The 22955-nt window shown below is 31.9% G+C and overlaps 3 protein-coding genes across 6 annotated transcripts; 2 read left to right on the top strand and 1 right to left on the bottom strand.

Annotated features, from left to right (window-relative positions):
* The first annotated feature begins 723 nt into the window (after positions 1-723).
* LOC109597295 (E3 ubiquitin-protein ligase PDZRN3) lies at positions 724-16487 on the top strand. The gene is made up of 8 exons (XM_020012945.2): positions 724-1271; positions 11813-12046; positions 13362-13529; positions 13590-13688; positions 13749-14476; positions 14559-14988; positions 15048-15248; positions 15866-16487. The coding sequence occupies exons 1-8, from the start codon at positions 1251-1253 to the stop codon at positions 16178-16180; spliced, it is 2196 nt and encodes a 731-aa protein (XP_019868504.2). The 5' UTR covers positions 724-1250; the 3' UTR covers positions 16181-16487.
* Positions 16488-16932: 445 nt separating this feature from the next.
* LOC109597321 (apolipoprotein D) lies at positions 16933-18594 on the bottom strand. Its single transcript, XM_020012975.2, has 3 exons — positions 18293-18594; positions 18054-18238; positions 16933-17284 (listed from the first exon to the last, which is right to left on the bottom strand). Exons 1-3 carry the CDS (start codon positions 18532-18534, stop codon positions 17049-17051), a joined length of 663 nt encoding a protein of 220 aa, XP_019868534.1. The 5' UTR covers positions 18535-18594; the 3' UTR covers positions 16933-17048.
* Positions 18595-19608: 1014 nt separating this feature from the next.
* Positions 19609-22757, top strand: LOC109597319 (protein cortex). Of its 4 annotated transcripts, none has more exons than XM_049970453.1 (8): positions 19609-19681; positions 20355-20533; positions 21023-21207; positions 21264-21502; positions 21698-21997; positions 22074-22241; positions 22293-22431; positions 22506-22757. In XM_049970453.1, exons 1-8 carry the CDS (start codon positions 19661-19663, stop codon positions 22652-22654), a joined length of 1380 nt encoding a protein of 459 aa, XP_049826410.1. In that variant the 5' UTR covers positions 19609-19660; the 3' UTR covers positions 22655-22757. The 4 variants fall into 4 exon arrangements, with proteins under 4 accessions (XP_049826410.1, XP_049826413.1, XP_049826414.1 ...); XM_049970456.1 differs by having other exon boundaries at positions 19632-19681; positions 21288-21502; XM_049970457.1 differs by having other exon boundaries at positions 19670-19685.
* The last annotated feature ends 198 nt before the right edge of the window (positions 22758-22955 follow it).

Here is a 22955-nt window from a genome sequence, read left to right as displayed (position 1 = left end):
ATCCATTTATCCATGCTGATATCGGTGCAGCTGCTGGATAATACTCACTATGTGGAATCTGATTAACCACATCTATGTAAATCTGACTCAAATAAATCGATTTAAATTCAAATTGACCAATCATGGGACACACTGCGTGATTTTAATTGCATCAAGCTTACAAAGCACACTAGCGAACTATAAACTGTGGGTAATGGCTGATAAGTTTTGGACTTTTTGATTAACGTCGTATATAGTAAGTAAGTATAGTAATGTTAGATTGAAGATAAGTAGTAATTGTAATTGGTGTAATTGGTGTAATTGGAGAATGTAGAAGAGAAAAAGGGAAAAACGGCGTGACGGGCACGTTGGCACATTGGCACACTGTGCACCCGTAAACCGCCCTCGTCCCCGCACCCGCACCCGCACCCGCAACGGCGAGGGTGAGCCGTCTCCCGCACGGATCCACACAGCCGCGCCGCACAAGTGGAAGCAGCGGATGCAATGGAAGTGAGGTTGTTTGTCGTCAGTGTAAAGCAAAGCAAAGCAAAGCAAAGCAAGGCAGGGCAGAGTAGAGCGGCGGAGTAGAGAAGAGTAGAAGAGAGTGGAGTGGAGTGGAGTGGAGCGGAGCGGAGCGGAGCGGAGCAGAGGAGTGCAGGGCATAACAGAGCGTAGCACGGAGACTACACTGGTGAAAATCATAAGCAGAGGCGGCACGGAGAGGGTAGTGGTAGTGGTAGTGGTAGTGGTAGTGATGGTGTCTTGGCTGTTGGCTGTGCTGTGCCGTATAGTCCGTGTATTTCGTATTCGTATAGTACGCGGGTGTCGGGTGTCGGGTGTCGGGTGACGGGTGACGAGTATACGGGTCTATTGCTCCTCAACTGAACAGTCGTCCAGTCAGTCAGTGTTGAACGCGCAGTCATCGGGAGAGGCTTTATCTCGTCCGCGTTGCGGTTGTGTCTGAAGTCAGTGCCGTCGTCGTCCTCGCGTCCTCGTCGCCCTCGTCGTCCTCGTCGTCGTCGTCGTCGTCGTCGTCGTCGTCGTCGTCGTCGTCGTCGTCGTCGTCGTCGTCGTCGTCTTCGTCTTCGTCTTCGTCCTCGTCCTCGTCTTCGTCTTCGTTGTCGACGTTGTCTGTATGTTGGACGCTAAAATTTCCAATTTAATAACAATTCTATGACGATGCGTTTCTACTGCATCGTTCGTTTTTGCTGTTGTCATTTGCCATTTGCCATTTGAGTCGTGTTAATTTTGTTCTACCTCTGGACACACTCATGGATTTTATCATTCTAAAGGTAAGCAGCAAACAACCAGACGCCCCTTGTCGCATATTTATTATTCTATGATTGACTGTGTTGTCACGCTCTTCCGTTTCGTGTTAAACAAATCAAATTCGCAGATCCCACGAGTCTAATATCATCACATCACTACTACCACTGCTACTGTAATCTTTTACATTTATAGACAAACGAACTTTATTTTTTTTTAAATTGTTTTCATTTTAGACTTGGCAAATATCATCAGCACTTTTCGATGCTCATACGAGACCAAAGATACAACATGAAACACGTCTTGGAGTTGTAGTCGTCTCGTCGTTACATCTGACATGTTAATTTGTGTTTTACAACTTAATTAAAATTTGAGGTTCCTCTAACTAATGTTTTCTATTAAAAAGCTAAATTATTTTGTGTATATAGATAAATGCAAAAGATTATCGTACCTACGTACATTTACCTAAAGCAAAGCATACAATTAATATTCATGTAGATATCTGAATAATAAATTTTTAAAGAAGATGCCAGGTAATAAGGATAAAGTGAATTCTGGTAAAATGTATGGGCCTTTGGTTGTTTCGGTTATGGTGTCGGCAATGCCATTATGATCTCGATCCGGCGGGTGTCGGGTGTCGGGTGTCGGGAGTCGGGTGTTCATGATGTCCATGTCAAGGCCGAGTGTCTTGCTTTTCTGAATACATACAATATTCACAAACTATGTTTATTTTAACCTATAGTCGAGAAGTGTTTTCGAAAACTACCCTATTTTTAACATAAAAGTAAATTATTTAACACATACTGTTCTTCTGCACGTTTTATTTTCAATATATTATCGAAAAGTATACAAAAAGGCAAAAATCGGTGATACCTGTAAATTATGAAACACCAATTTTGACGTATTTAAATTCTTTATGCGAAAACTAGAAAAAGAAGTAAAATTTTGTTCTTTACGTTTAGAAAACTTTTGTAGAAATAGAGGTGTAATATGATTAGATAAATAAATTCTTTAATAGACCCTTTTAAATATTTGAACCTTTTATTTCCAATGTATAATCTAAAAATATGCAAATAAGCAAAAATCTGCGGAACCCTCAAAAATGACACATTTTCTAAATTCCAATTATTAAAACAAGTAGTATAAGTAATTAAATTAATTTGGTCACAGAACACACAATGTGATGATTTATAATAATAAATTTAAATTATCTAAATATATTCTATTGCAAAACTAACTAACTAAACAATTAGTTTGTCAATAAATTTGTGTAACTGTATTGAAAATTGAATAACAAAAGTTTATTGCAGTACTTCACCAGAAAAAATATACAAGAACATTTGGCATTTGACAAGAAAGCCATTGTCGTAGTGTAGTACAATGGTTGGGTGTGCCATATGTACCTAACAAACATCAGAACGGCCTCCCCCAACCCCACTCGTTGACGTTGAACGATGTATTTTAAATCTGGTTCGAAAATTCTCAAAATTCTATTCATACAAAACTACAAACCTAAAAGGAATAGAGCAATAACAGAAAATGTTAGGCGAATATTTTATTAAAAATAAAATATTTTGTATTATATTTGGATAAATTTATAAATAAATGCAGTTCTATTAAATGGGATTAAAAATTGGGCAAATTTTCCAAAATAATTCATTAATTATTTAAACGTGAATTAATTGACGACTAAAATTACAATCCAGTATTATATTTACAATATACAATATAAACTAGGAGAATTGTTTTGTCAATATTATCTCAACTGTACAAAAATTATACAGTAATTCTTCAATGGGAATTAATTTGTGAATAATTGGCAATTATACGAAAGTCCTAAATTGTAATTAGACAAAAAAATAAGACGTGGTACTCCAGAGACGTGGTTTAACTCATTTTAAGTATCGTTTTAAACTTTATAAAACATAATTGGATGACTGAGGTATTTCAAATAACTAACTGGTTGGCTCTTTTAAAATAAATTATAAAGTCTTTGTTGCAAAAACCTTCATGATGCGCTTGTAATTGATATTTTAATACTTTATATTAAGTTTCCATTATCTCTTTAAATTCTAATCATAATCATAAATATAAGTTTCTGCGAGTTACACTTAGATATAGGCATTTCTTGAGTGCATATTTAGTAAAAACTTTATATGTTCTATACATCTGTAAGACTACAGTCGTCTTTGAGATACACGATGGTAAATTTTCAAAAAATTATTTTTTATAATACATGCACACAGTTATCATGCATCAAAAGGCATCTTTTTAAATTTCATCAAGTGGACATTTTTTAAGTAAAATCTGGTACGTCACTGCTTTGATATTTTAATATTTTCTGCTGTCAAAAATAAAAATACCTTTTATTGTTTCAAAGAGAGACACTCTTGTAAAAAATGTATTAAAAGAAAGGCACAAGACTTGAAGGAGTAAGTTCTTTCGTGATTAAAAAAAAAAGTTCCTAGATATACCGATTGGAAAGCTTTTGATCCCACTGAATTTTGAGAGTGACATCATGACAGAGACAGTAAACGATTCCCACTACGGAACAAATTTGTAGACTTTTACTGTCTTTGTCGTGCATAATGTCTCTCTCAAAATCCAGTCGGATTTAACGCTTTTCGATTGGTATGTAATATTGTTTGGTATACTCATTTTTCCATATTCTAACACCTTTTTTTAATTACACTCGCTCCTTCAAATCTTTTACCTTACTATTAAAACTCTTTTACAAGAGAGTCTTCAAAAGAGTAAAAGAGCATCTTTGTATCAATTTCCACAATATAATCATATCACCATGCAGAGAATGTTTGTTATTTTTTTAAGCGAAAACTATCGATGGATCGTCCATCCATCGATGGAGAAAAAGTCAAAGTCAGGAGAGCACATTTGGTCAGATGTGAGTGAATAAGAATTACAAAACACAATACAATAATATTTTATAAAAATATTTAATTCAAGTTTGGCACGAACGCCACTGGAAGAAATAATAAAATTACTGTACCTCAGAAAGCGACGCCCCTCGATGAACAGTAGCTGTGGATCAAATTCATTCATCATTAAATTAAAATCTATAGAGTTTTTACATCATCGTATCTCAAAATTTAAAACGTTAATATAAAATTGTTTTCTTAAAATGAACACAAGACACACCTTGTATGTGAGGCCAAAACAATTTTGCTTACTCTATAGTAATATAGAGAGAGAGAGAGAGTTATAACATTTTAAGTATCGCTTTAAACTTTATAGAGGATAGTGACTACGAATTAACTGAACATAGTTGGACGACTGTGGTATTTCAAATAACTGGTCGTTGCCACTAAATTAAACTAAAATAATAACAACATTGTAAAATAATAATAAATAATATAAGGTAAATGAATAATTGTCTTAATTTTAATCATAAACCATACATATGCATACACATGTATGCAAAGTTATTGACGCACGACGGCATACTTGTAGTTTGTTTGTTGCATATGCACGACTATAAATAACCAACCTCTTCATGTATTAATTCACGTTTAAAAATTTGTTCAACCACTTGATTGTGAAACGTAATTATTTCGCTAGATTTACTTATTTATAATACCTGAACGAGTTGCGGCCCATCGACCATCAGTCATGTATAAAAATTTAGTAAAGGAAGTGACAAAATGATTTCGCTAATACTCGTTGGCGCTTTAAACTACATTCTACATGCTACATGCTACATGCTACATGCTACATGCATGCAGAACCTGAATCCTATACAAAGAACGTTGCTTCCAACCAACAACATTTCCACGCCGATACGTCCCGCGATTTATCAAAGAACCGAAGAAACATGGAGGCCTCGAAGCGTTCACAAATTTTAAATTCTAATGCTTACGTTTACGATTATTTCTCTCTTCCTACCCTGTGATTACGATCAAAAGTGTATACCTGTACCTGCTCGGGATTGAAATTAAATTAAATCTGTATCGGGGGGAAAAATTCTTTATCTTTCACTTACTTGCTTATCCGCCTGCCCTTTCGCCTATCTAAAAATATAGGTATGCATGTATGTACATGTACATGTACATACATATTGTGTATATAAATAGCCAGCCAGCCAGCCAGCCACGTAACTCCATACTAAACAGGCAGACAACTAACTAATGGAACAGAAAATCCATACGTTTGTTTGTTCTATCTATGTACGACTATTTAACCGATATGTTATATATTTTTTACAAATTGATGAATTGATGGTCACTGACATCAGCTATAAAGTTATTATTAATAGTCCTGAGACACGTCGATATTTATTTCCGAAACGGCCTATTTTCAACAAAATTTTATTCCTTCCACTTCCACATAATAAATTAAATATTATTATTATTATTATTATCTCACAATTCAGTTGTGTCTCACGAACCTTTTGTCAATGTGAGCTATAAGAATCAATGGAAATAATTCATGTTTGTTAAACGAAAAATAAATAATATTAAATAAAAAAAACACACACAAACAATTTATTTAATATTAAATTCTTTAAATTTTATATAACAATAATCTCGGGTATATCCGGTATTTTGGGCGTAGGTCAAATCTCGACCTAACAACTTTTGTGGGTATAGATCGAACAAACAGCTGTGAAAATATTTGGCATACAAATAATATATAAATATATCTTGTTGTCAGAAGTTCGAAACCTCACATGCCTTTTTATTATTTTTTAATTTGATTGAAAAAATAAATACTATTGTGATATGAAGGTAGTTTTTACTATAAGAAAATCGAAGGGTGAGGAATAAAATTTTGTCATTTCAGAATACAAAATAGATTCTAAACTACAAAATTGTATTTATATTTAGTTTCTGTTACATATGAACCACCTTATATTAGTTAATATCTAGTAGTTAATATTCACCCGAAGAACAAAAGAGACCGGAAGTGTCTATTCTTTTCGTTTGTTTTCTGTTCAGATTTGTATATTGTTTATATATATATATATACATATGTACATGTCAATTAAAAGATCTGAGTATTGTTCAAGCTTAAATGGATCCATCGCTTATATGTATGTAGGTAACTTATTATATTGTTTACTTATCTTATTTCATTATATTATTATTATTATAATTATATGTTATACGGCAGTATAATTGATAATTGTTGTGTTGTGTATTAGTTGGTTATTTAAATCTAATTAAAGCCTCTCATGGAGAATAACATCGATGTTGACATGCGTGCAGGGAGGGCAAGGTAGAAGAAGAAACTGTGGAAATTGATGAGGAACTGAATTGATAACTAGTAATATTTAAGAAATTGTCATAAATCTTTCTGTGACTTAACTCCCAGAAGTTAACAAACACGAAATCGAATTAAATACATCTGATAATTTGACGGTCACAACTCACATATCAAGTCCCTTTTCGTAGCTGTGCTAACAATAAAAACAATACAAGTCAACCTGTATTTTATTGTTTATATTGTCTGTAAAATTAGCTCGGGTATATCTGGTAATTTGTGCGTAGGCTAAATCCTAAATCTCGGCCTAGGAGCTTTCGTACCTATTATCGGTATAGATCGAGCGAGCAGGGTTAACGATAATCGCGGCATTCGGGGAGACATAAACTCGGAGGAAATCAAGTCCGATGGATATACATACTATCCATCCAGCGGCGCACCAACCGTTTGCCCGATCCGGTTGCCTTGCTGCCTGCCTGCCTGCCTGCCTGTCTGCCTACCATACGCTAGAGCTCTGCAGAGCCCTGTCACTCGTGACGTCATCAGTTACATCAATGTGGCTCGTTATTTAAGAATTTATTTTAAAGGTGAAGTTGTTATTTAGGATAGCACATCGTTCGTCGTTGTTCATATTCTACCAGGCCATTCTGTCGTCTATCAATCAACCAATCTGTCCGTATTCAGGAAGTTAGATATGTCGGGTCAACACTGCTGTGTAAATATTATCTTTTAATTTTCACAAAGAGGCGTCGTCAACCAAACCAGACATTCAACTCCAAATACATTTCACACAATCGGTACCAAATTATTTTTAACTCTGCTTTTAGATATGTCCGAAACTTAATACTGTTGAATCATTTACTATCAAGATACAAACAATTCATTAAAACTTTACAGCTTATAATTCTGAGCCATAATTTTAATTGAATTTAGGAGCCATTGGCGTTGGTAGAAAGTAAAACTATAATTCACTTTTATGATACGAGCCAATCAAGTTTTCGCACAAAACTTATATAAAAAGTTGACAAGTTCAAATTAATACTATCAATTCACTGAGAATGAATGTAGGGTGACTGGATGCTGGACAACATCCAGCAAGAAAACAACTTACAAGTGGACGCGTTCGTCTCCGGAATAAACTTCTTTTATACGACCATAACTTTTTTAAACACACATTTATTTTCTATTGGAATTGATTTGATTAAAACAATAGGTCAGTGCACTACAGATGTAACATGTATGAAATTCAATTGTACCGAGTGGTCTAGGTATCTGTTTCATATTCATTCATATTCATATAAGTTAGATGGATCACTCTGTGTATATTGTTTCAGAAATATGATCAAATATCTAAAGGGGATTCTTGGGATCATTTTAAGTTTTCCAAAAATTTACATTTTTTATAGTATCTATAATACCACTTGGGCATTTTCTTTTTACGAGAATTTTTTATTTCTTCCAGTGGCGTTAATGCGGTATCGGAACAAAATATTTTTGAAAAAAATATGGTACGACACTGCTTAAAAAAATTAAACAAACCTTGTATTTTAGAAAATGCCTTTTGATTTATAAAAGCTCTGTATCAAATTCTTTAATTAGTTACTACTTACTTTTACTTACTTACAATTAGTTATTACCTTACTTTTACCATGTAGAATTTTCATTTTTTTGAAATCACCATTAAGAAAATAGATGCAAAACTCTTTCTTTCTTATACGATTTCACCATTTTATTTTAAGAAACGTAGTAAAAATAATATAACAGAAAATATGGCAAGAATTCTCAATATCAGGACAAACAAACTCTCCTTTGTATGTATGACAAATTAGAAAGAAATTTTGATTTTTCTTAATTTAACAATATTTTTTTCGTATATTTTAGGAGACTTTTTATTAGAAAATACTTTCTATATTTTATTGGAATAATAGTTTTCAGTATTTATTGTACTATTTATACACCCGGTACGTGTATGCAAAATCTTTGTAAAGAAGATAATTAAATAATCGACTAAAGTGTGTAATTGTTTAAAACATATTTTATATTTTACAGTACTCCTACTTCGCATCTAAGCATACTAAGCATTCAAATGATGAAATGATAAAAGGACTAAGTAGTAGTCCTAAGTGACATTTCATACATACGAAATGTGTATTTGTCGAGTTTGTCAAAAGTGGTTTTCACGTGTACATTACATGTAAGTACATGTACATGTAACTCACCACGCGTAATGCGATTCCTAATACGCTTCGACGTTGCAACTTACTCACAGTATGATTATGCTTTTTGACAGTTCATCTCCAAATTCGTTTGCATTATTCACACACAGGCGAATTGATGCATCAGCCTATGTTGATGTTACGTTATATATCAACATCGTTGGTATTTCAGGATGCGCATTTTATAGGATTAAGTTAATGTACATACTTTGAACAAATTTTATATTTTTTGTTATAAGTTGTTGTCGTTCTCTCTGTTTTGTTTTATCAATTTTTTACATAATACTTTTATATATCAATCATTATAATTTAGTAGTACTCCAGAAGGAAGGCGCATAATTCTTCCATTGAGAAGTCAAAAGAAAACTTATACATTTACGGTGAATCCATTAAAGCGTTTCGACTGTGTTGTTGCTAAAGTTTTAAAGGAACAACACTAAACAAATAAATCACAAGAAATCGGAGATCGACAACGAAAACCAGCCAGAAACTTGATAAACGGATTGGAATAGAGGCACTAAAAGATCCCTTTACCACATCGTCTAGTATAAAAAAACGACTGAACCTAACTGTCAGTATTAGAACCGTAAAACTTGAATCTACATCAGAAAATCATGAGAAAAGTTCCACATCCTTGTATTTTTTTATGTGAGGCTCTTTTTTATAGTTTGGTATATACCGAAATAAATATGTCTTTAAAGAGAATCTATCATCAGGATAGATTAGGTCTTCAGACCTAAATAACACAGAACATCTCTGGAAATATTTAAAAGAAAGAGTTGCTGTTAAGAAAACGTCTAATAAACAAATATTGTCGGAAGAAACAAAGAGAGTTTAGTAGTTTATACCTGTCGAGGTGTGTCAGAAATTAATAGACTCTATGTCAAAGTACTAATGTTTAACATTTAATATTACTAGTTATTTTATAATTGGATATTATTTTCTACACTTTAGATATAAAATAATTGGTTTCTCTTATTTTGCTAATTTTTGACGTTTTCTCATTCAATAACTGAATTTTCTAATTGTCTAATCTATACATATAAATAAAATTGGAGTGTCTGTTTGTAATATTGAAATAACCGTTTTTTACTACATGCATATGAATATAAATACGGTACATACATACACCAAAATAACATTTTTTACAATTTTTGTCTCTCTGTCTGTCTGACTGTTCCGGCTAATCTCTGAAATGGCTGGACAGATGTTGACGGGACTTTTATTGCAGGTAGCTGATGTAATCGGGAGTAACATTTTAGAAAAACTCTTTTATTTTAGAAAAATAAATTAATGTTGCAATGTCCAAGTATGTAATCAGTATGAATTTAATCGTATGGATTTTAATCCTATAGATTATAGTTGTATGGAAATTGATCGTATGATTCTATGGAAAATGATCGTGTGGAAAGTGATCGTATGGATTTTGATCATATTGAAAATGATCGTATGGATTTTGATCGTACGGATTTTCATCGTATGGAAAATGATCGTATGGAATTAGGTCACTTTGCGTTTTTAGTAATTTCTCACATTTTTAATAAATTTTTGAGATTTTAGTAGTTTTTTAACGTTTTTAGTAAATTTTTACGTTTTTCGTAACATCGTTATTTATTACTCTAAGGCTACCACTCGTAATTGAGCAATTAATGCACCCAAGAAATTTCGAAAGTATGGCTCATTAGTATTTACTACTCACGGGAAATTTTCTTCGACACTAAATTGTTCGAGAGGACCGAAATTTCTTTCAATTTTGCTTTCACAAAAAATTTATTTCACAATAATTTTCACATGAAATTTTTATAATTAAAAATTTTTTGGTTATAGAAGTACAGCTTGTTATTATAAAGCTTGTTTGTTATAAAAGTAAAATGTTTTAATTCAGTTCCTACACTCTTATGATTTTGAAAATTGTATATATTGGAAGCGTTTGAAATATAAAAATTGTCCCTCTAAGTATTTTACAATACCTTTGTATATAATTTATTATAATAAGTTATGGGTAAGACTGATTTACATGATTTACTTAAGTTTTCAAAAAATGTTATACAGTAGAACTTTGTTCCAGGGTGAGAATTATGTGTAATTTTTACGTAATAACTCAAACTAAATATTTGACACAATCTTTAATAAGCTGATTTTCTCCTACCTCAGAGGTTTTTCCTTTCCGATTTTACCTGTCTTATGCCCGAACGGCATTCCCTGTCGGCAACAATTCTAAAACCAATTATCGATTAATTATAATAATGCCGGAAACTCCTACAATTTACTTTATGCTGTTTACATTTTACTAAGGGTTCTTCTAATTAAATGTCTTAAAGACAGTCCATACAATGGTAGGCTTCGGGTGAGAATGGTTTAATCGTAGGTTTTTTTTGAAAATGAAAAAAATCCTTTCGTCAAACACAAATAACTGACTTTTTTGCTTCAAAATAAAAACTTTATAGGTTTCAAAAAGTTATTTTTTGTTAAAGTGATGAACTTTAACAGTATATTTTGTAATATCTAGCTTAAACCAAACTTAAATAAAAAATACGCATTTATTAATAACTTTCTATGTATGTATTTTATTTGCTAACTCGAATCTGATGGTGGCAAATGATGGTTCGAGTTACAATATCGAAATCCGACGACTGTATTTAATTTAAAACGAGTCATAAAAATCATATTCGACGTAAATGAAAAAATTCACAAAGTCAACTCGGACTGTGATTTAACTAGGATGAAATTATTTGATTTAAAAAAGCAATAAAATCTAAGGGGCCTGAATATAATTAAGTGCCGGATTCGAGTCGAATCGAGTAAAGCGCTGGAGCGGAGAACTTTTATTATAATTCTCCTGGATTGTGCAAACGAATTGAATTAGTTTTATTTTAAATCCGAAGTAGATATAAATGAAAACGCAGAAGCAAGAAGCAGAAAGTGAAATATTCATATGATATGCATTTTAATTAAAAATGAATAATTAATTTTTCAGATATTGAAAAGGACAACCTAACCTGAAACATGAATTTTAAATATTTTTACACCAAATCTGAAAAAAAAGTGACTATAATAATTGCTAGAGACATTTTCAAGTTTCAGGATAAAAACTCACCCTGTGGGTTGTTTTAATTTTAATAACACTGTTATAGGTTAATGGGACTGATGTTAGCAGTTTCCCCCACGAGGATGCTGTTAGAGCATTCCTAACTGCTCAAGAACCAATTGTCGTTGAAGTAAAGAGACGAATCTCCGAATCTCCGATTGAACATAAAACCGTCAGTAGCAAAACAACTTCATCTATTGCATGCCAAACGGAACTATCCGGGTATGCTTGGATAGAAGAGAATTCACTCGACTGTCTTCCACACGATATTGATTTAGAGGTAAGAATAAGAAGAACTTTAAAATAATATTTATGATGAATTAAAATGGCATATAAATTAGACTGGAAGATTTACTTTGAACTGAACATTCACAAATATTTTTAGTTTAGTTTTAGTAAATTGGTATATCTGCTCAGTTCAAAGTAAATTATAATCCACAATTTCTCATAAAAATTTTCTATCCTGTGATATGGCAGATACCCTATCCTATAGTAAATGTGTCGTGAATTAGAAAACACCGAATTTTTTGTTGTCCAGAAGCCATGACTTAACCTTCACTACAAGAGAATGAGTTATCAGAATGATTTTGAACATAACTAGTAAATTGGTGACATCAACGTAGCTCATCATTTTACAACAACTTAAATAGAACACTCCCTTAAGGTACTCCAACTTTTATTAATCGACTACTTGACATGACCGTCCCTTCCCTCTAGATACGTGTACTCTCTGAGAGCGATAAAGAGGATATGATGACAACCAACGCTAAGCAAATCTTTCATTCCCTAACCCTCCAGTAGTTTTTTAAATGGAATCTAAAAAAAGATAGATAGGCGAAAGTACAAACCAGGAGGTGAAGCTTTAGGAACATGACCCTTTTAAAAGCAAATTACGTAGAATGATAAACTTCGTCAGTCCCGTTGAGAGACGTGTTTTGTGCCTTACGTTTTTCTTGGCTTAATGACTCTAAAAGTGAATAATTGTTTTTTCGTTTGTGTACTCCGTACTGATAACAATGAATTGTATATGCAATTAGCTGAAACCAATTTCAAAACGCCGTTGTTTGTGAAGAATTTATTTTCTGCTGTTCGCATTGAGCGCCGATTGTCACTGACGATTCGGTGAATTACCGACACGAACGAGTTCGTCCACTTCCGTTTTGCTCTCCATATAATTTATGCAGAAGTCGTAAGGCGGCGTCAGCGATAGCATTCATTCTAATTAAATCTAATTTAAATGCACCTTAAGGTTTATTCAATATTAACACAACAAGCTAATAATTTTAAACTCTTGAATGCTAAACTTCTTCTTCAAATGTATGGTAACCGGGACAACTATCGACAGTTTCCGATAGTTGTAAAGTTAAGTATGTTTAATATAGGATAACTGAAAGATTTCCCTTTCCGTTATCCTGATTTTCATTAAATCAAAATTTATAAAAAATTTGTAGAGTTCGTTAGTTCGTTAGTTCGTTAGTTCGTTAGTTCGTATGCAGTCGAACGTATCGTATCATATATAATAAATATACATAATGTAATCCCAATAGTTATGGAGTAGGTGTAGTAGTATCTAACAGAAATAAAATTATTTACAGGAAGTAACTCTCAGAAAATGCAGTAGCGATGAAAAACTAGGATTAACAGTATGCTATAGTTCTGGATCAGAAGCGGATACATGTACTGAAGTTTATATAAGAGACATAGCTCCACAAAGTGTAGCTGACCGAGACGGAAGGCTTAGACAAGGAGACCAAATTCTTCAGGTTCAGATTACATTAAATATTAAATCGAGGATAAAACTAAAATGATTTTCTTCCTTTAAGGTTAACGGAAAGGATGTAGCAAACAAAGAAGATACCGAATCATTGTTTGCCGAAAATAGAAAAGCGGTAACACTATTAGTCAGTCGGTGTTATGCCAGGGTACGTATTTTAAAACGCAACATATTCACTTCATTTATCTTTGGATATTTTTTAATCAAGAGTGAAGATTACTTGGATACGGAACCATTCGTCGACACATTATCTCCTGGTGGCAAATCAACAACAGGTGGTTACCAAAACAGTTTAATAGAGCAACTGGTGCAGCAACAACAGGAACAACAGGCAGAATTGCAAAACTTTTCCAGAATCGACAATCCCCAACTGCCACCAGCACCTCCTAAAGTTCCTGGACATTTCATTCAAGACAAATTGAATCTGACCAATTCCCTGGTACGTTCAAAAATGGATTCAATAAATCATGAAATCTCCGAACTAGATATTAGGATGCAAAATATTCAACTTGTTAAACTCGATAAAAGAAAACCACCCCCTCAGCTTCCTCATATTCCGGCACCACCTGAATCTGACACCGAACACATTTATGAGACTATACCTGAATCGATGGATTCAGAATTAGAACCAATATATTCCTGTCCGTACGAAATGGATGGAGATGATAATATGATCGAACATTGGCTCAAGAGTCATCAAGACCACGACATTGACGTGGATGATGATTGGTTACAACAAATGAAAGAACACAAACAATTCAAGGAACATGAAGATAATAACAAAATTACAAAAAGTAAATCTTCAAAAAGCAATAGCAGCGGCGAGGAACACGAAAATAGTTCAAGTGCTTATAACACAGGAGGATCTTGTAATAGTAATCCCTTAACTTTTGAATTAGCTAGTAGCCAGGACTACAAACATAAGGACATGTACAGGTATTGTAGAACTCATTTGAATATTACTTTATAATTAAATAAAATTGTTATTCTTTAAGTGTAAATATATGTTTTTTTCTAGATCTACGTTAATACTGTGTTCCCCAGAAAAAGAAGATACCACAAAAGAAACATTTAAAGAAAAAGAGAAGGAAAAAGAAATTAAATCGAATATTGAATGTGAGGCGTGCAGAAGACAAATTTCTTCTAAATCAAAAAAATCAAAATCATGTACAAGAATTGGATGTGACAGCAACACCGAATCTTCTCCGCCCACCAAATCTAGCATGATTCAGCCTCCACACATTCTCTCTGATACGATGTACACAAATGTGGCAAATTTACAGCAAACTATGTTGTTACAACAGCAGTTATTTAGACAAGCTTTAGTTCAACAACAGGGAAACGTTAATATTGATGTTACTGCTGCTGCTGCTGCTGCTGCTGCAGCTGCTGGGAAACCACCACTCCCAGCTTCTAGTTTTACATCACCGAGTTTGAGTCATTATCAAGTAAGTTATATCACCTGAATTGTAAAATTCATTTTCGTGACGATTTTTTTTTTTTTCAGGTTAATTCGAGCCACGATCAACCAGAAAGTACAACTCTGGAAACTCAACGCATGGAATGGAAGGTGAAAAGAAGACCTGATGGGACAAGATATATTGCACGGCGCCCTGTTCGAAATAGAATATTAAAAAACAGAGCTCTTAAAATTTCAGAAGAAAGAGCTGGATTAACTACTGAAGATGATACAATATCTGAATTGAAGGTAATTAAGTTTAACTGGATAATCGTGTATATGTCGCACATTTTTCGCGTAATTCATCATTTCGAATAAAGCCTAATCATTCCCTGCAAAGCCGACAAACAATATAATGAATTTAATATTCCGATGTTTAACTGAAATACGTCATACGTCATATGAGGGGATTGACTGTTTAATTCCCGTTAAATGCTTTGAACGGTTAAGTGAGCACCTGTTTGTGTAATTGTTACAAAAAAATCGTTAAATTATGTTGCATAGGATTTTAACATGTTTGTGATAACATTCCTTAATTTTTAAAGGCAATATTCTCCTTTAAATATGTTTGGATTAAATTATTTATTATTATATGTAGATTTTCGAGTTGTCACGGACAATTATTTTATAAAATCCTATTTAACGTAACTTCACACATCACCAAATAACTAAATCAACTTAGTTAATTAGTCATTCGCCGAAATGGCATAAAAAGTCAGCAAAACAAGATAACATTTGGTTGATTCATGCGTTTGGTGGCTTTGCAGCTCTTGATTAGGCTTTGTCTGAAACAATGAATTTTGCAAAATTACTATACACTATAGTATGTATTATCAACGGTTTTTAATAATGTTGCATCATTGTAGATTGGAAGATATTGGACAAAAGAAGAGAGGAAAAAACATTTAGAAAAATCCAAGGAAAGAAAACAAAGACAAGAAATTCTATTGGCATCAAGGAATATGATGACGGATGAAAATAGTGAATTAATAAAGCACATTCCCACAAAGAAGGCTGCTAATAATATTGATAATACAGTTAAGAAGCATAAAAATAAAAAAAATATCCATAAAGATAGTTACGAAAATTTTACAACTGTTCAAGAGATAATTGTCAATGGTCCCAAAGTTACCAATTCTAATAGTAAGATCGCGGGTCTTTTGTCAGTTACAACTGTCTAATGAAGTATCATGATTTTCATCATTATACCTGTTTTATTGTCGTTGCAAGCTTGCTTTCCATATATTATAATAATACACCTATAGCTTTGAAATATAATTCCTACACCTACTCTTCCTCTTTGACACTCATCATATTTTTATAGTGAATATTTTGTACGTTAAACTTGTAAAAATCCAGATTTTTCCAAAATGATGTGATGTTTCTATCTTAGTGTACATATCATAAAAATTATAAATGAAATTATAATCTATAATAGACGACATTAGTAAATTGTGTGTATGTAAATAATAATAATAAATACATTAACTGTGTGTTGTTGGTGGACTTTTATTTACTTCTACAGATTCAAAAATAATAGGCCCAGCTACTCGCGTATTGAAACAGAACATCCATACCCTTTAGTAAACAACAAGATATATATGCAATTGTGTGGGCCAGTGGAATTGATGGGAAGGGAAAAAGTTTAAATTGCAACGTGGCCCTTACTGGCAGTTACAGACACATAATCATACAGTTTTTGAAATGTTCGGAAACTTCGTTTGTGTCAGTATTTGAAATTATGTCATTGGCTAGAGGCACACCTCAACTCCCTCCCAAACAAACAATCAAGAGTTGACACAGAGTTCTACAACATATTACCCTTCCATTGTTGTTTAAAAATTATATTTTATTTTAAAGAATATAAACTTAAAAATGTATTTTTTTAATATTAATGTTACATGCCTCATCTGAGTAGCCACCACATTTATAAAATACTCAATAATTAATTGAATGAAAGAGGCAAATTATCACAAATAAATATAATTTAATAAATATTAAATAAGGATACAATAATAATAAATAATACTTAGGTATGACACTGAAATATTAATTTGTCTGGTCATTATTAGAGGATTTTTGTTCATCGCCCGTAGCCTCTGGAACTGTAGAAATAGGAGTTATTCCATTCGCTGCATTAATTTCGGATGCAGCAATAGCGCAACCCTCTTGATCCGTCTTGACAAAGAAAGTTCGACTAATCTTAAATTTGTCCAGTATTCCATATGCCTTTTGTAAAACTGATCCTGGTGGTAGACGTTCCCTAGTCATCAACCATGCGCTTTCTAAAATTAATAAAGCAATTTATTATGATGTAAACTAACACATATGTGTTGTTTATAATAAATCAGCATTTAGCCGCGTCATCGACATGCTCATGATTGGCGCACGCGCAGTGTGCTGCGCGCCTTGGACACTTTTTGGATGGGTGAAATCTGGTGAATTCGCATCACCGACATCCTTATAGCATTATATCTGTAGGTAAACAGCTGACGTATAGTGCTGTGTATGTCTTAGAAGTGAAAAGTTCAATGTGTGCATTGTTGAAATAGTGTTAAAAATCAAATACATTGAAATTTAAGTACAAATACTTTCTTTTTGCACGAATTGTTTTAAACAATTTTTTTATCGTGTAAAAAAGAATTAGTGCACATTTATATTTGAATACTTATTCTGACATGGGATGAAATAGATAATTTTGAGTTTGTTAGAAATTTACAATTTTCCAATTTTTTTTTTTTTTATATTTTGTTACTGAACTATATTTATGATTAAAATACCTTTAAACTCTAATTATATTCAATTTTTTTAAAATTAACTTTGGATTTAGTTTACAGCTTTCATTTTAATAATTTTTAGAAAAAAATACCAAAATATTATTCATGCCAATTTAGAGAACAATGAGAAGATTCAGCTAAAATTCATTAATATGTGTAAAGTGATCAGCACAGAATTTTTCTTAACTTTATAACAATTACACGTGAAATGAACAGTTATCTGAATTTAAATATAAACTTTTATTTATTTCTAAAACTTTTAAGGGTTTTAACTTACGGGCGTGAACTGGTCCAAATCCATTGCAGCTCCAAATAACTGCATAATTGTCATAATCAGTGTCCAAAATTGTTAACTGACTTTCAGTAGGAAGTGGCTGAGTTGCATATTTTACATTCAATTTTCCTTCATCTCCCTTTCCGACTAGTTCCAAATTTCCGCCTATTATACGTTTAACACCGGTTCTGAATAAAACACCTAAGTTAATATTAATATATTTAAATATTTAGAATACGTACATTCTGTTGGTTACTTCGTTGGAGACATAAATTCTTCCACTTGATGATCTAGCATAGTCTGTGACCACACATCGACTTGCCACTTCGGAAAATTGAAAATATCTTTCGGATTCATACCATTTACCCAAAAATCTCTCCATATCGAAATCGGGCATAGGTAAATATTCTGGGCAAAAGCCAAATAAAGGTATTTGAGCCGAAACTCCACAAATGATAACAATAAAAATTGCCACAATCTTCATTGTTGAGGTATTTCTTAATAAACAAATGTTGAACTAACATTCGGTCTCTATATATACATATATATTTGTATATTTATATATATGTACGCTAAGAGAAATAATTAATGCATCACTATGCCTACAAAATAATATTATTCTAATATTTTTGTTAATTTATTATAAGAATATATTTTGAGCTTGAGATTTTATCTAATGCTTATAAATACAAATTGTCATCTTTGTAATTATTTCATCGCGAGTGTTATATACCCTACTTTGTAGACTTTATGGGTAATTCATTTTTAGTGATTCTCAGTGTATGGTAAAGAACCGCTACGTTTACCACCACACGGGACCAAACGTACTATCTATGATGTCTGATAAATATAAAACAATAAGTAAATTTAAACGGATCATTAAGATCAATGCCCTTTCTTGGCCTTCTGAACTAAAAGGTTTACAACATAACGTTGTCAAGATTTTATTTATTTATAATGTGTCATGGTTCCCACAATCGTTCATCAGTCATAACTGAAATTCTGAATTCATTATTATTTTTCAGGATATTCTATAATAAATACATTATACATTACACTAATACCAGCTAAAATTATAAGACTAACGCAAATTTAAAAAGATTTAAAAAGACAATAAATTGAAAGGTGTAGAAAAGTGATAATCTAAAAAATTAAAGTAAATATATATTTTTTCAGGAGTTACTTCGGGAAAGTCAGTTTGGGCAGTCGAATCAGAAGATACTGCCAGAGCTCTTGAAAAATATTTATCTTGACAAACTAATGGTAAATTAGAAGACTGGTGAATGGGGAGACAAGTAATATATTTCGTTCATATAAATGTATAATAAAAGTTGTTTTAATGTTCAAATGTAAATGTAATAATAAACTGTAGTTGTATATAGTATTTTTATGTAAATAATATAAACTTAGTCCTCTGATGAACCTGTGTCAAGGTCCAGGGCTTTAGGTTTGGGCATGAATCTGGTCCTTAATTTTGGTTTGGCACAGAACCTAGACGAGAATCGAACCATCATTTTGATTAGTTTCATTAGCAGAAGCAAAATTCTAGTAACAAAGCTCAAAGCATCAATCAGAAGTTCGATTGAATGGAATAGAATATTGTTAAGGAGATGACCAACGTCAATCAAAACGTAGGTAGTGTTTAAATATTATTCTATGAAATATACACTAACTGACAAAAATTGTTTCATATTCACTTGAAACCTAGTTTTTGAAAGAATTAAACTAATACCTCTAAGAACCATACAATGCAATATAATATTTTAAGTTAACGACTAACTTCTTTAAAATGCAACTTACGTTAGGTTTTTAAAGTTGAATTTCAATTAATCAAATTATATAGTTTTGTTTCTTAGTGTAACTTTATGGTTAAAAAATGACATTATGAAAAAAAAAATCAACAACACTTAATCAAGTCGTGAATAGTGATAGTTTACTTTCAAAATGAATCAAACTGATGTAAGTTTATAAATATTATTCATTTTATATAATTAACAATCATTTTGATTGGTTATTAAAATTTATCCTAATAAGATTTATCTATCAGTTGTAAATTGAAATCAAGTTTAGTAGTTAACAAAATGAACATTTACTTAGTAATATATTAATACATATATTATTTATTCTTGAGATTCTTTCTGACACAAATAGTATCTAACAATTTTAGATTAGTCAGTGCTTAGAGTAAAAATATTGTCAAAGTTAAATCTGCTTGTAAATCACAACTTTCGTTTGATTTTTTATTATATTTTAGAGAATTTCAAAGAGGAATTTACAAATTATTTGGATTTGGATGTATTTTAGGAAACAAATTCCACAGACGATCGTTACATTCCAAAAAGGTCCATTACGAATATGGAAATCTCGCACTACAAACTGAAACCGCCATATGAAGAAATAACAGATATGTTTAACCATGACGATGTAGAAACTTATCTCAATGTTCAGAGATGCATCAATAATAAAAGGCAATATACAAACAAGTAAGTTAACCATTTATAAATTGGTGTTGTCATCAGGCAAATGTAATTAATTTATGGAATTATTATTTGAGTATTTCTTTATAGTTTTAGTTAAATGTTTCAATACTAAGCACCTTTTTCTTTAGATAATACTGTGTCCTAGTTGTGATTATCGTATAAGATTGTCGATCGAATCAAGGGCAATTCCAGCTATATCTCACTAACAACATTTTCATTTTTGATATGAAATTTCTATTTGGAAGTGTAAAGATAATTTTCTTTCTTAGAACTAAATTTAATTAGCCTATATCTCAAAAACTAGAACTGATAGACGAAATGTGATGGCATTTTTTGGAGAGTAATATGCAATTAACGCAAAGGTGAACATCGAAATGTTGATAAAGTGAGATATACAAATTTAGTCTTCATTCTTACAAAAATCTAAATGAACTCAAAGAAACACCTAACATACAAAATAATATTAAAATAAAATATATTTTATCATTTTAGACTGTCGGCGATATTTTTAATAACACAGGCAAAAATTCTTAATTTTTCGTATAGAAATATTGGTAAATTGGAATTATGTCTAAAACACACATCCCATGTTTGGCCAGTATATCCAAGGAAAAAACCTTTAATGGCTAACTCGCCCGAATTTATTCTAGACATGCCAGATTTAGACTTAAATACAGGTAAGGTTTAAATATTTTTAAAAATCCGTTAAAATTTTGTATCAATTACAATTAAGTTCTGTTTTTTTCCATTATTTTAGGAAGACATGCAATTGATTGGGGTAAAACTGGTTATATAGCTACAATACACAAACAGGAAGTGCATATATGGAATCCCGAAAATAAATTGTTAAGAGAAGTTACTTCAACACAACGAAACGTAAAAGACTGCGTGAAATGGAGCAAATGTGGTATATATTTTGCTGCTGCCATTGGACAAGGAAAATGTGCCATAATAAATTCAGTTAGTCGACATGTAGGTACATAATTTTATTGTATCATATATCATATATCATATATCATATATCATATATCATATATCACATACAATATACATTTTACTTCCTCCATTCTGTTGAAATTAATATTTGAAAATATACACAAAAGACAAAGATATGGAGATATTGTTTATGATTTGCCATCAGCATTATTATCAGGTAATTATTTTTAGATTATTGGAACTATTAACTGTATATGTACGAATTGCGTCGTTAAAGCAATTGAATGGACAAGAAATAAAGAGGTAATAACAGGTTGCAGTTGCGGTGTCATGACAGTCACATCAATCGTTGACACATCACACCAAAGTAAAGTCTACAAAGACTTCTTATCACTTCTTATTACCATAAAATTATCCTGCAATGAACGATTTTTAGTAGCAATTTTCGATGGAGGAATTGCAAGAATATACCGTTTTCCAGAGTTTCAGTACTATTTAGATATAGAGTCCGGCTATGAAAGAAATATTGGTGTAAGTAATTAATAATAATTTTCTTTCATTTATTCTTTTCATTTTTACGCAACACTAATTGTTTTTAATTTTTAAGGCTGTAGCTTGGCATCCGTGGAAAGAAAGTTTACTCTGTTATTCTGTGCATGCAGAAGTTAGACTGGTAAATTTGATAACTAAAAAACATGTTAGTCATCACATTTTTCCAAACGACACTTTTCATGTAGATGCATTACTTTTTAATCCTTTGTCTGGGGAGTTAGTGGTAAGTTTTATTATTAACGTTATTAAAATTGATAGATATAGTAAATCGTAGGTTTCGCGCAGCGTGATTGACCCAACTCACACAGGCTACTTGACTGTATTTGAGAATTTCGATAACGTCGTTGAAGAAATACGCTGCAGTTACGAAAGGATGCGGTTCATGTTGTGGGACAGTACTGGTACTCAACTTGGTAATTGCCATTATTAATTAACATTCATCTTTTTTTTTATGTACACAATATATTATTAATATTGTCGTTTTTAGCCACAGTAAGTACACTTGAAAATTTATGTATATGGAACTTTTTTGGAACTGCAAAAGAGAGATCTGCCTATATTAAGAATAAAAGAATGGATTCAGTCAATTTGGACCCGAAGTCAACAGTTTTTATGATGGGGAATACTATAAGATAAATATTAATAACATAAAACATCGATACTGGCATATCAAATTAAAATATTGAGTAATATTTTGTTATATTTATTATTTTATAATTAAAATATTTTAAAATTAAAATTATCTTAATCATTTTCACCAGATACAATTAATTTTTCCTACATTCCTTCTAATATTAGGAGATCCGGCGAAAGTATAATATGAGAGTAGTCATTCAGGCAATAGGAGGAAATATTCTATATTAATATATGCATACATTTTTTGTAGTGTCACAATCCTGCTGAATGAACCAATTTGCCCAATGACAAGAAAGTATGC

The sequence above is a fragment of the Aethina tumida genome, chromosome 1, assembly GCF_024364675.1.
Source record: "Aethina tumida isolate Nest 87 chromosome 1, icAetTumi1.1, whole genome shotgun sequence".
Taxonomy (NCBI): domain Eukaryota; kingdom Metazoa; phylum Arthropoda; class Insecta; order Coleoptera; family Nitidulidae; genus Aethina; species Aethina tumida.
Note: the sequence above shows the minus strand (reverse complement) of the source record. Positions and strands in the feature narration are given on the sequence as shown.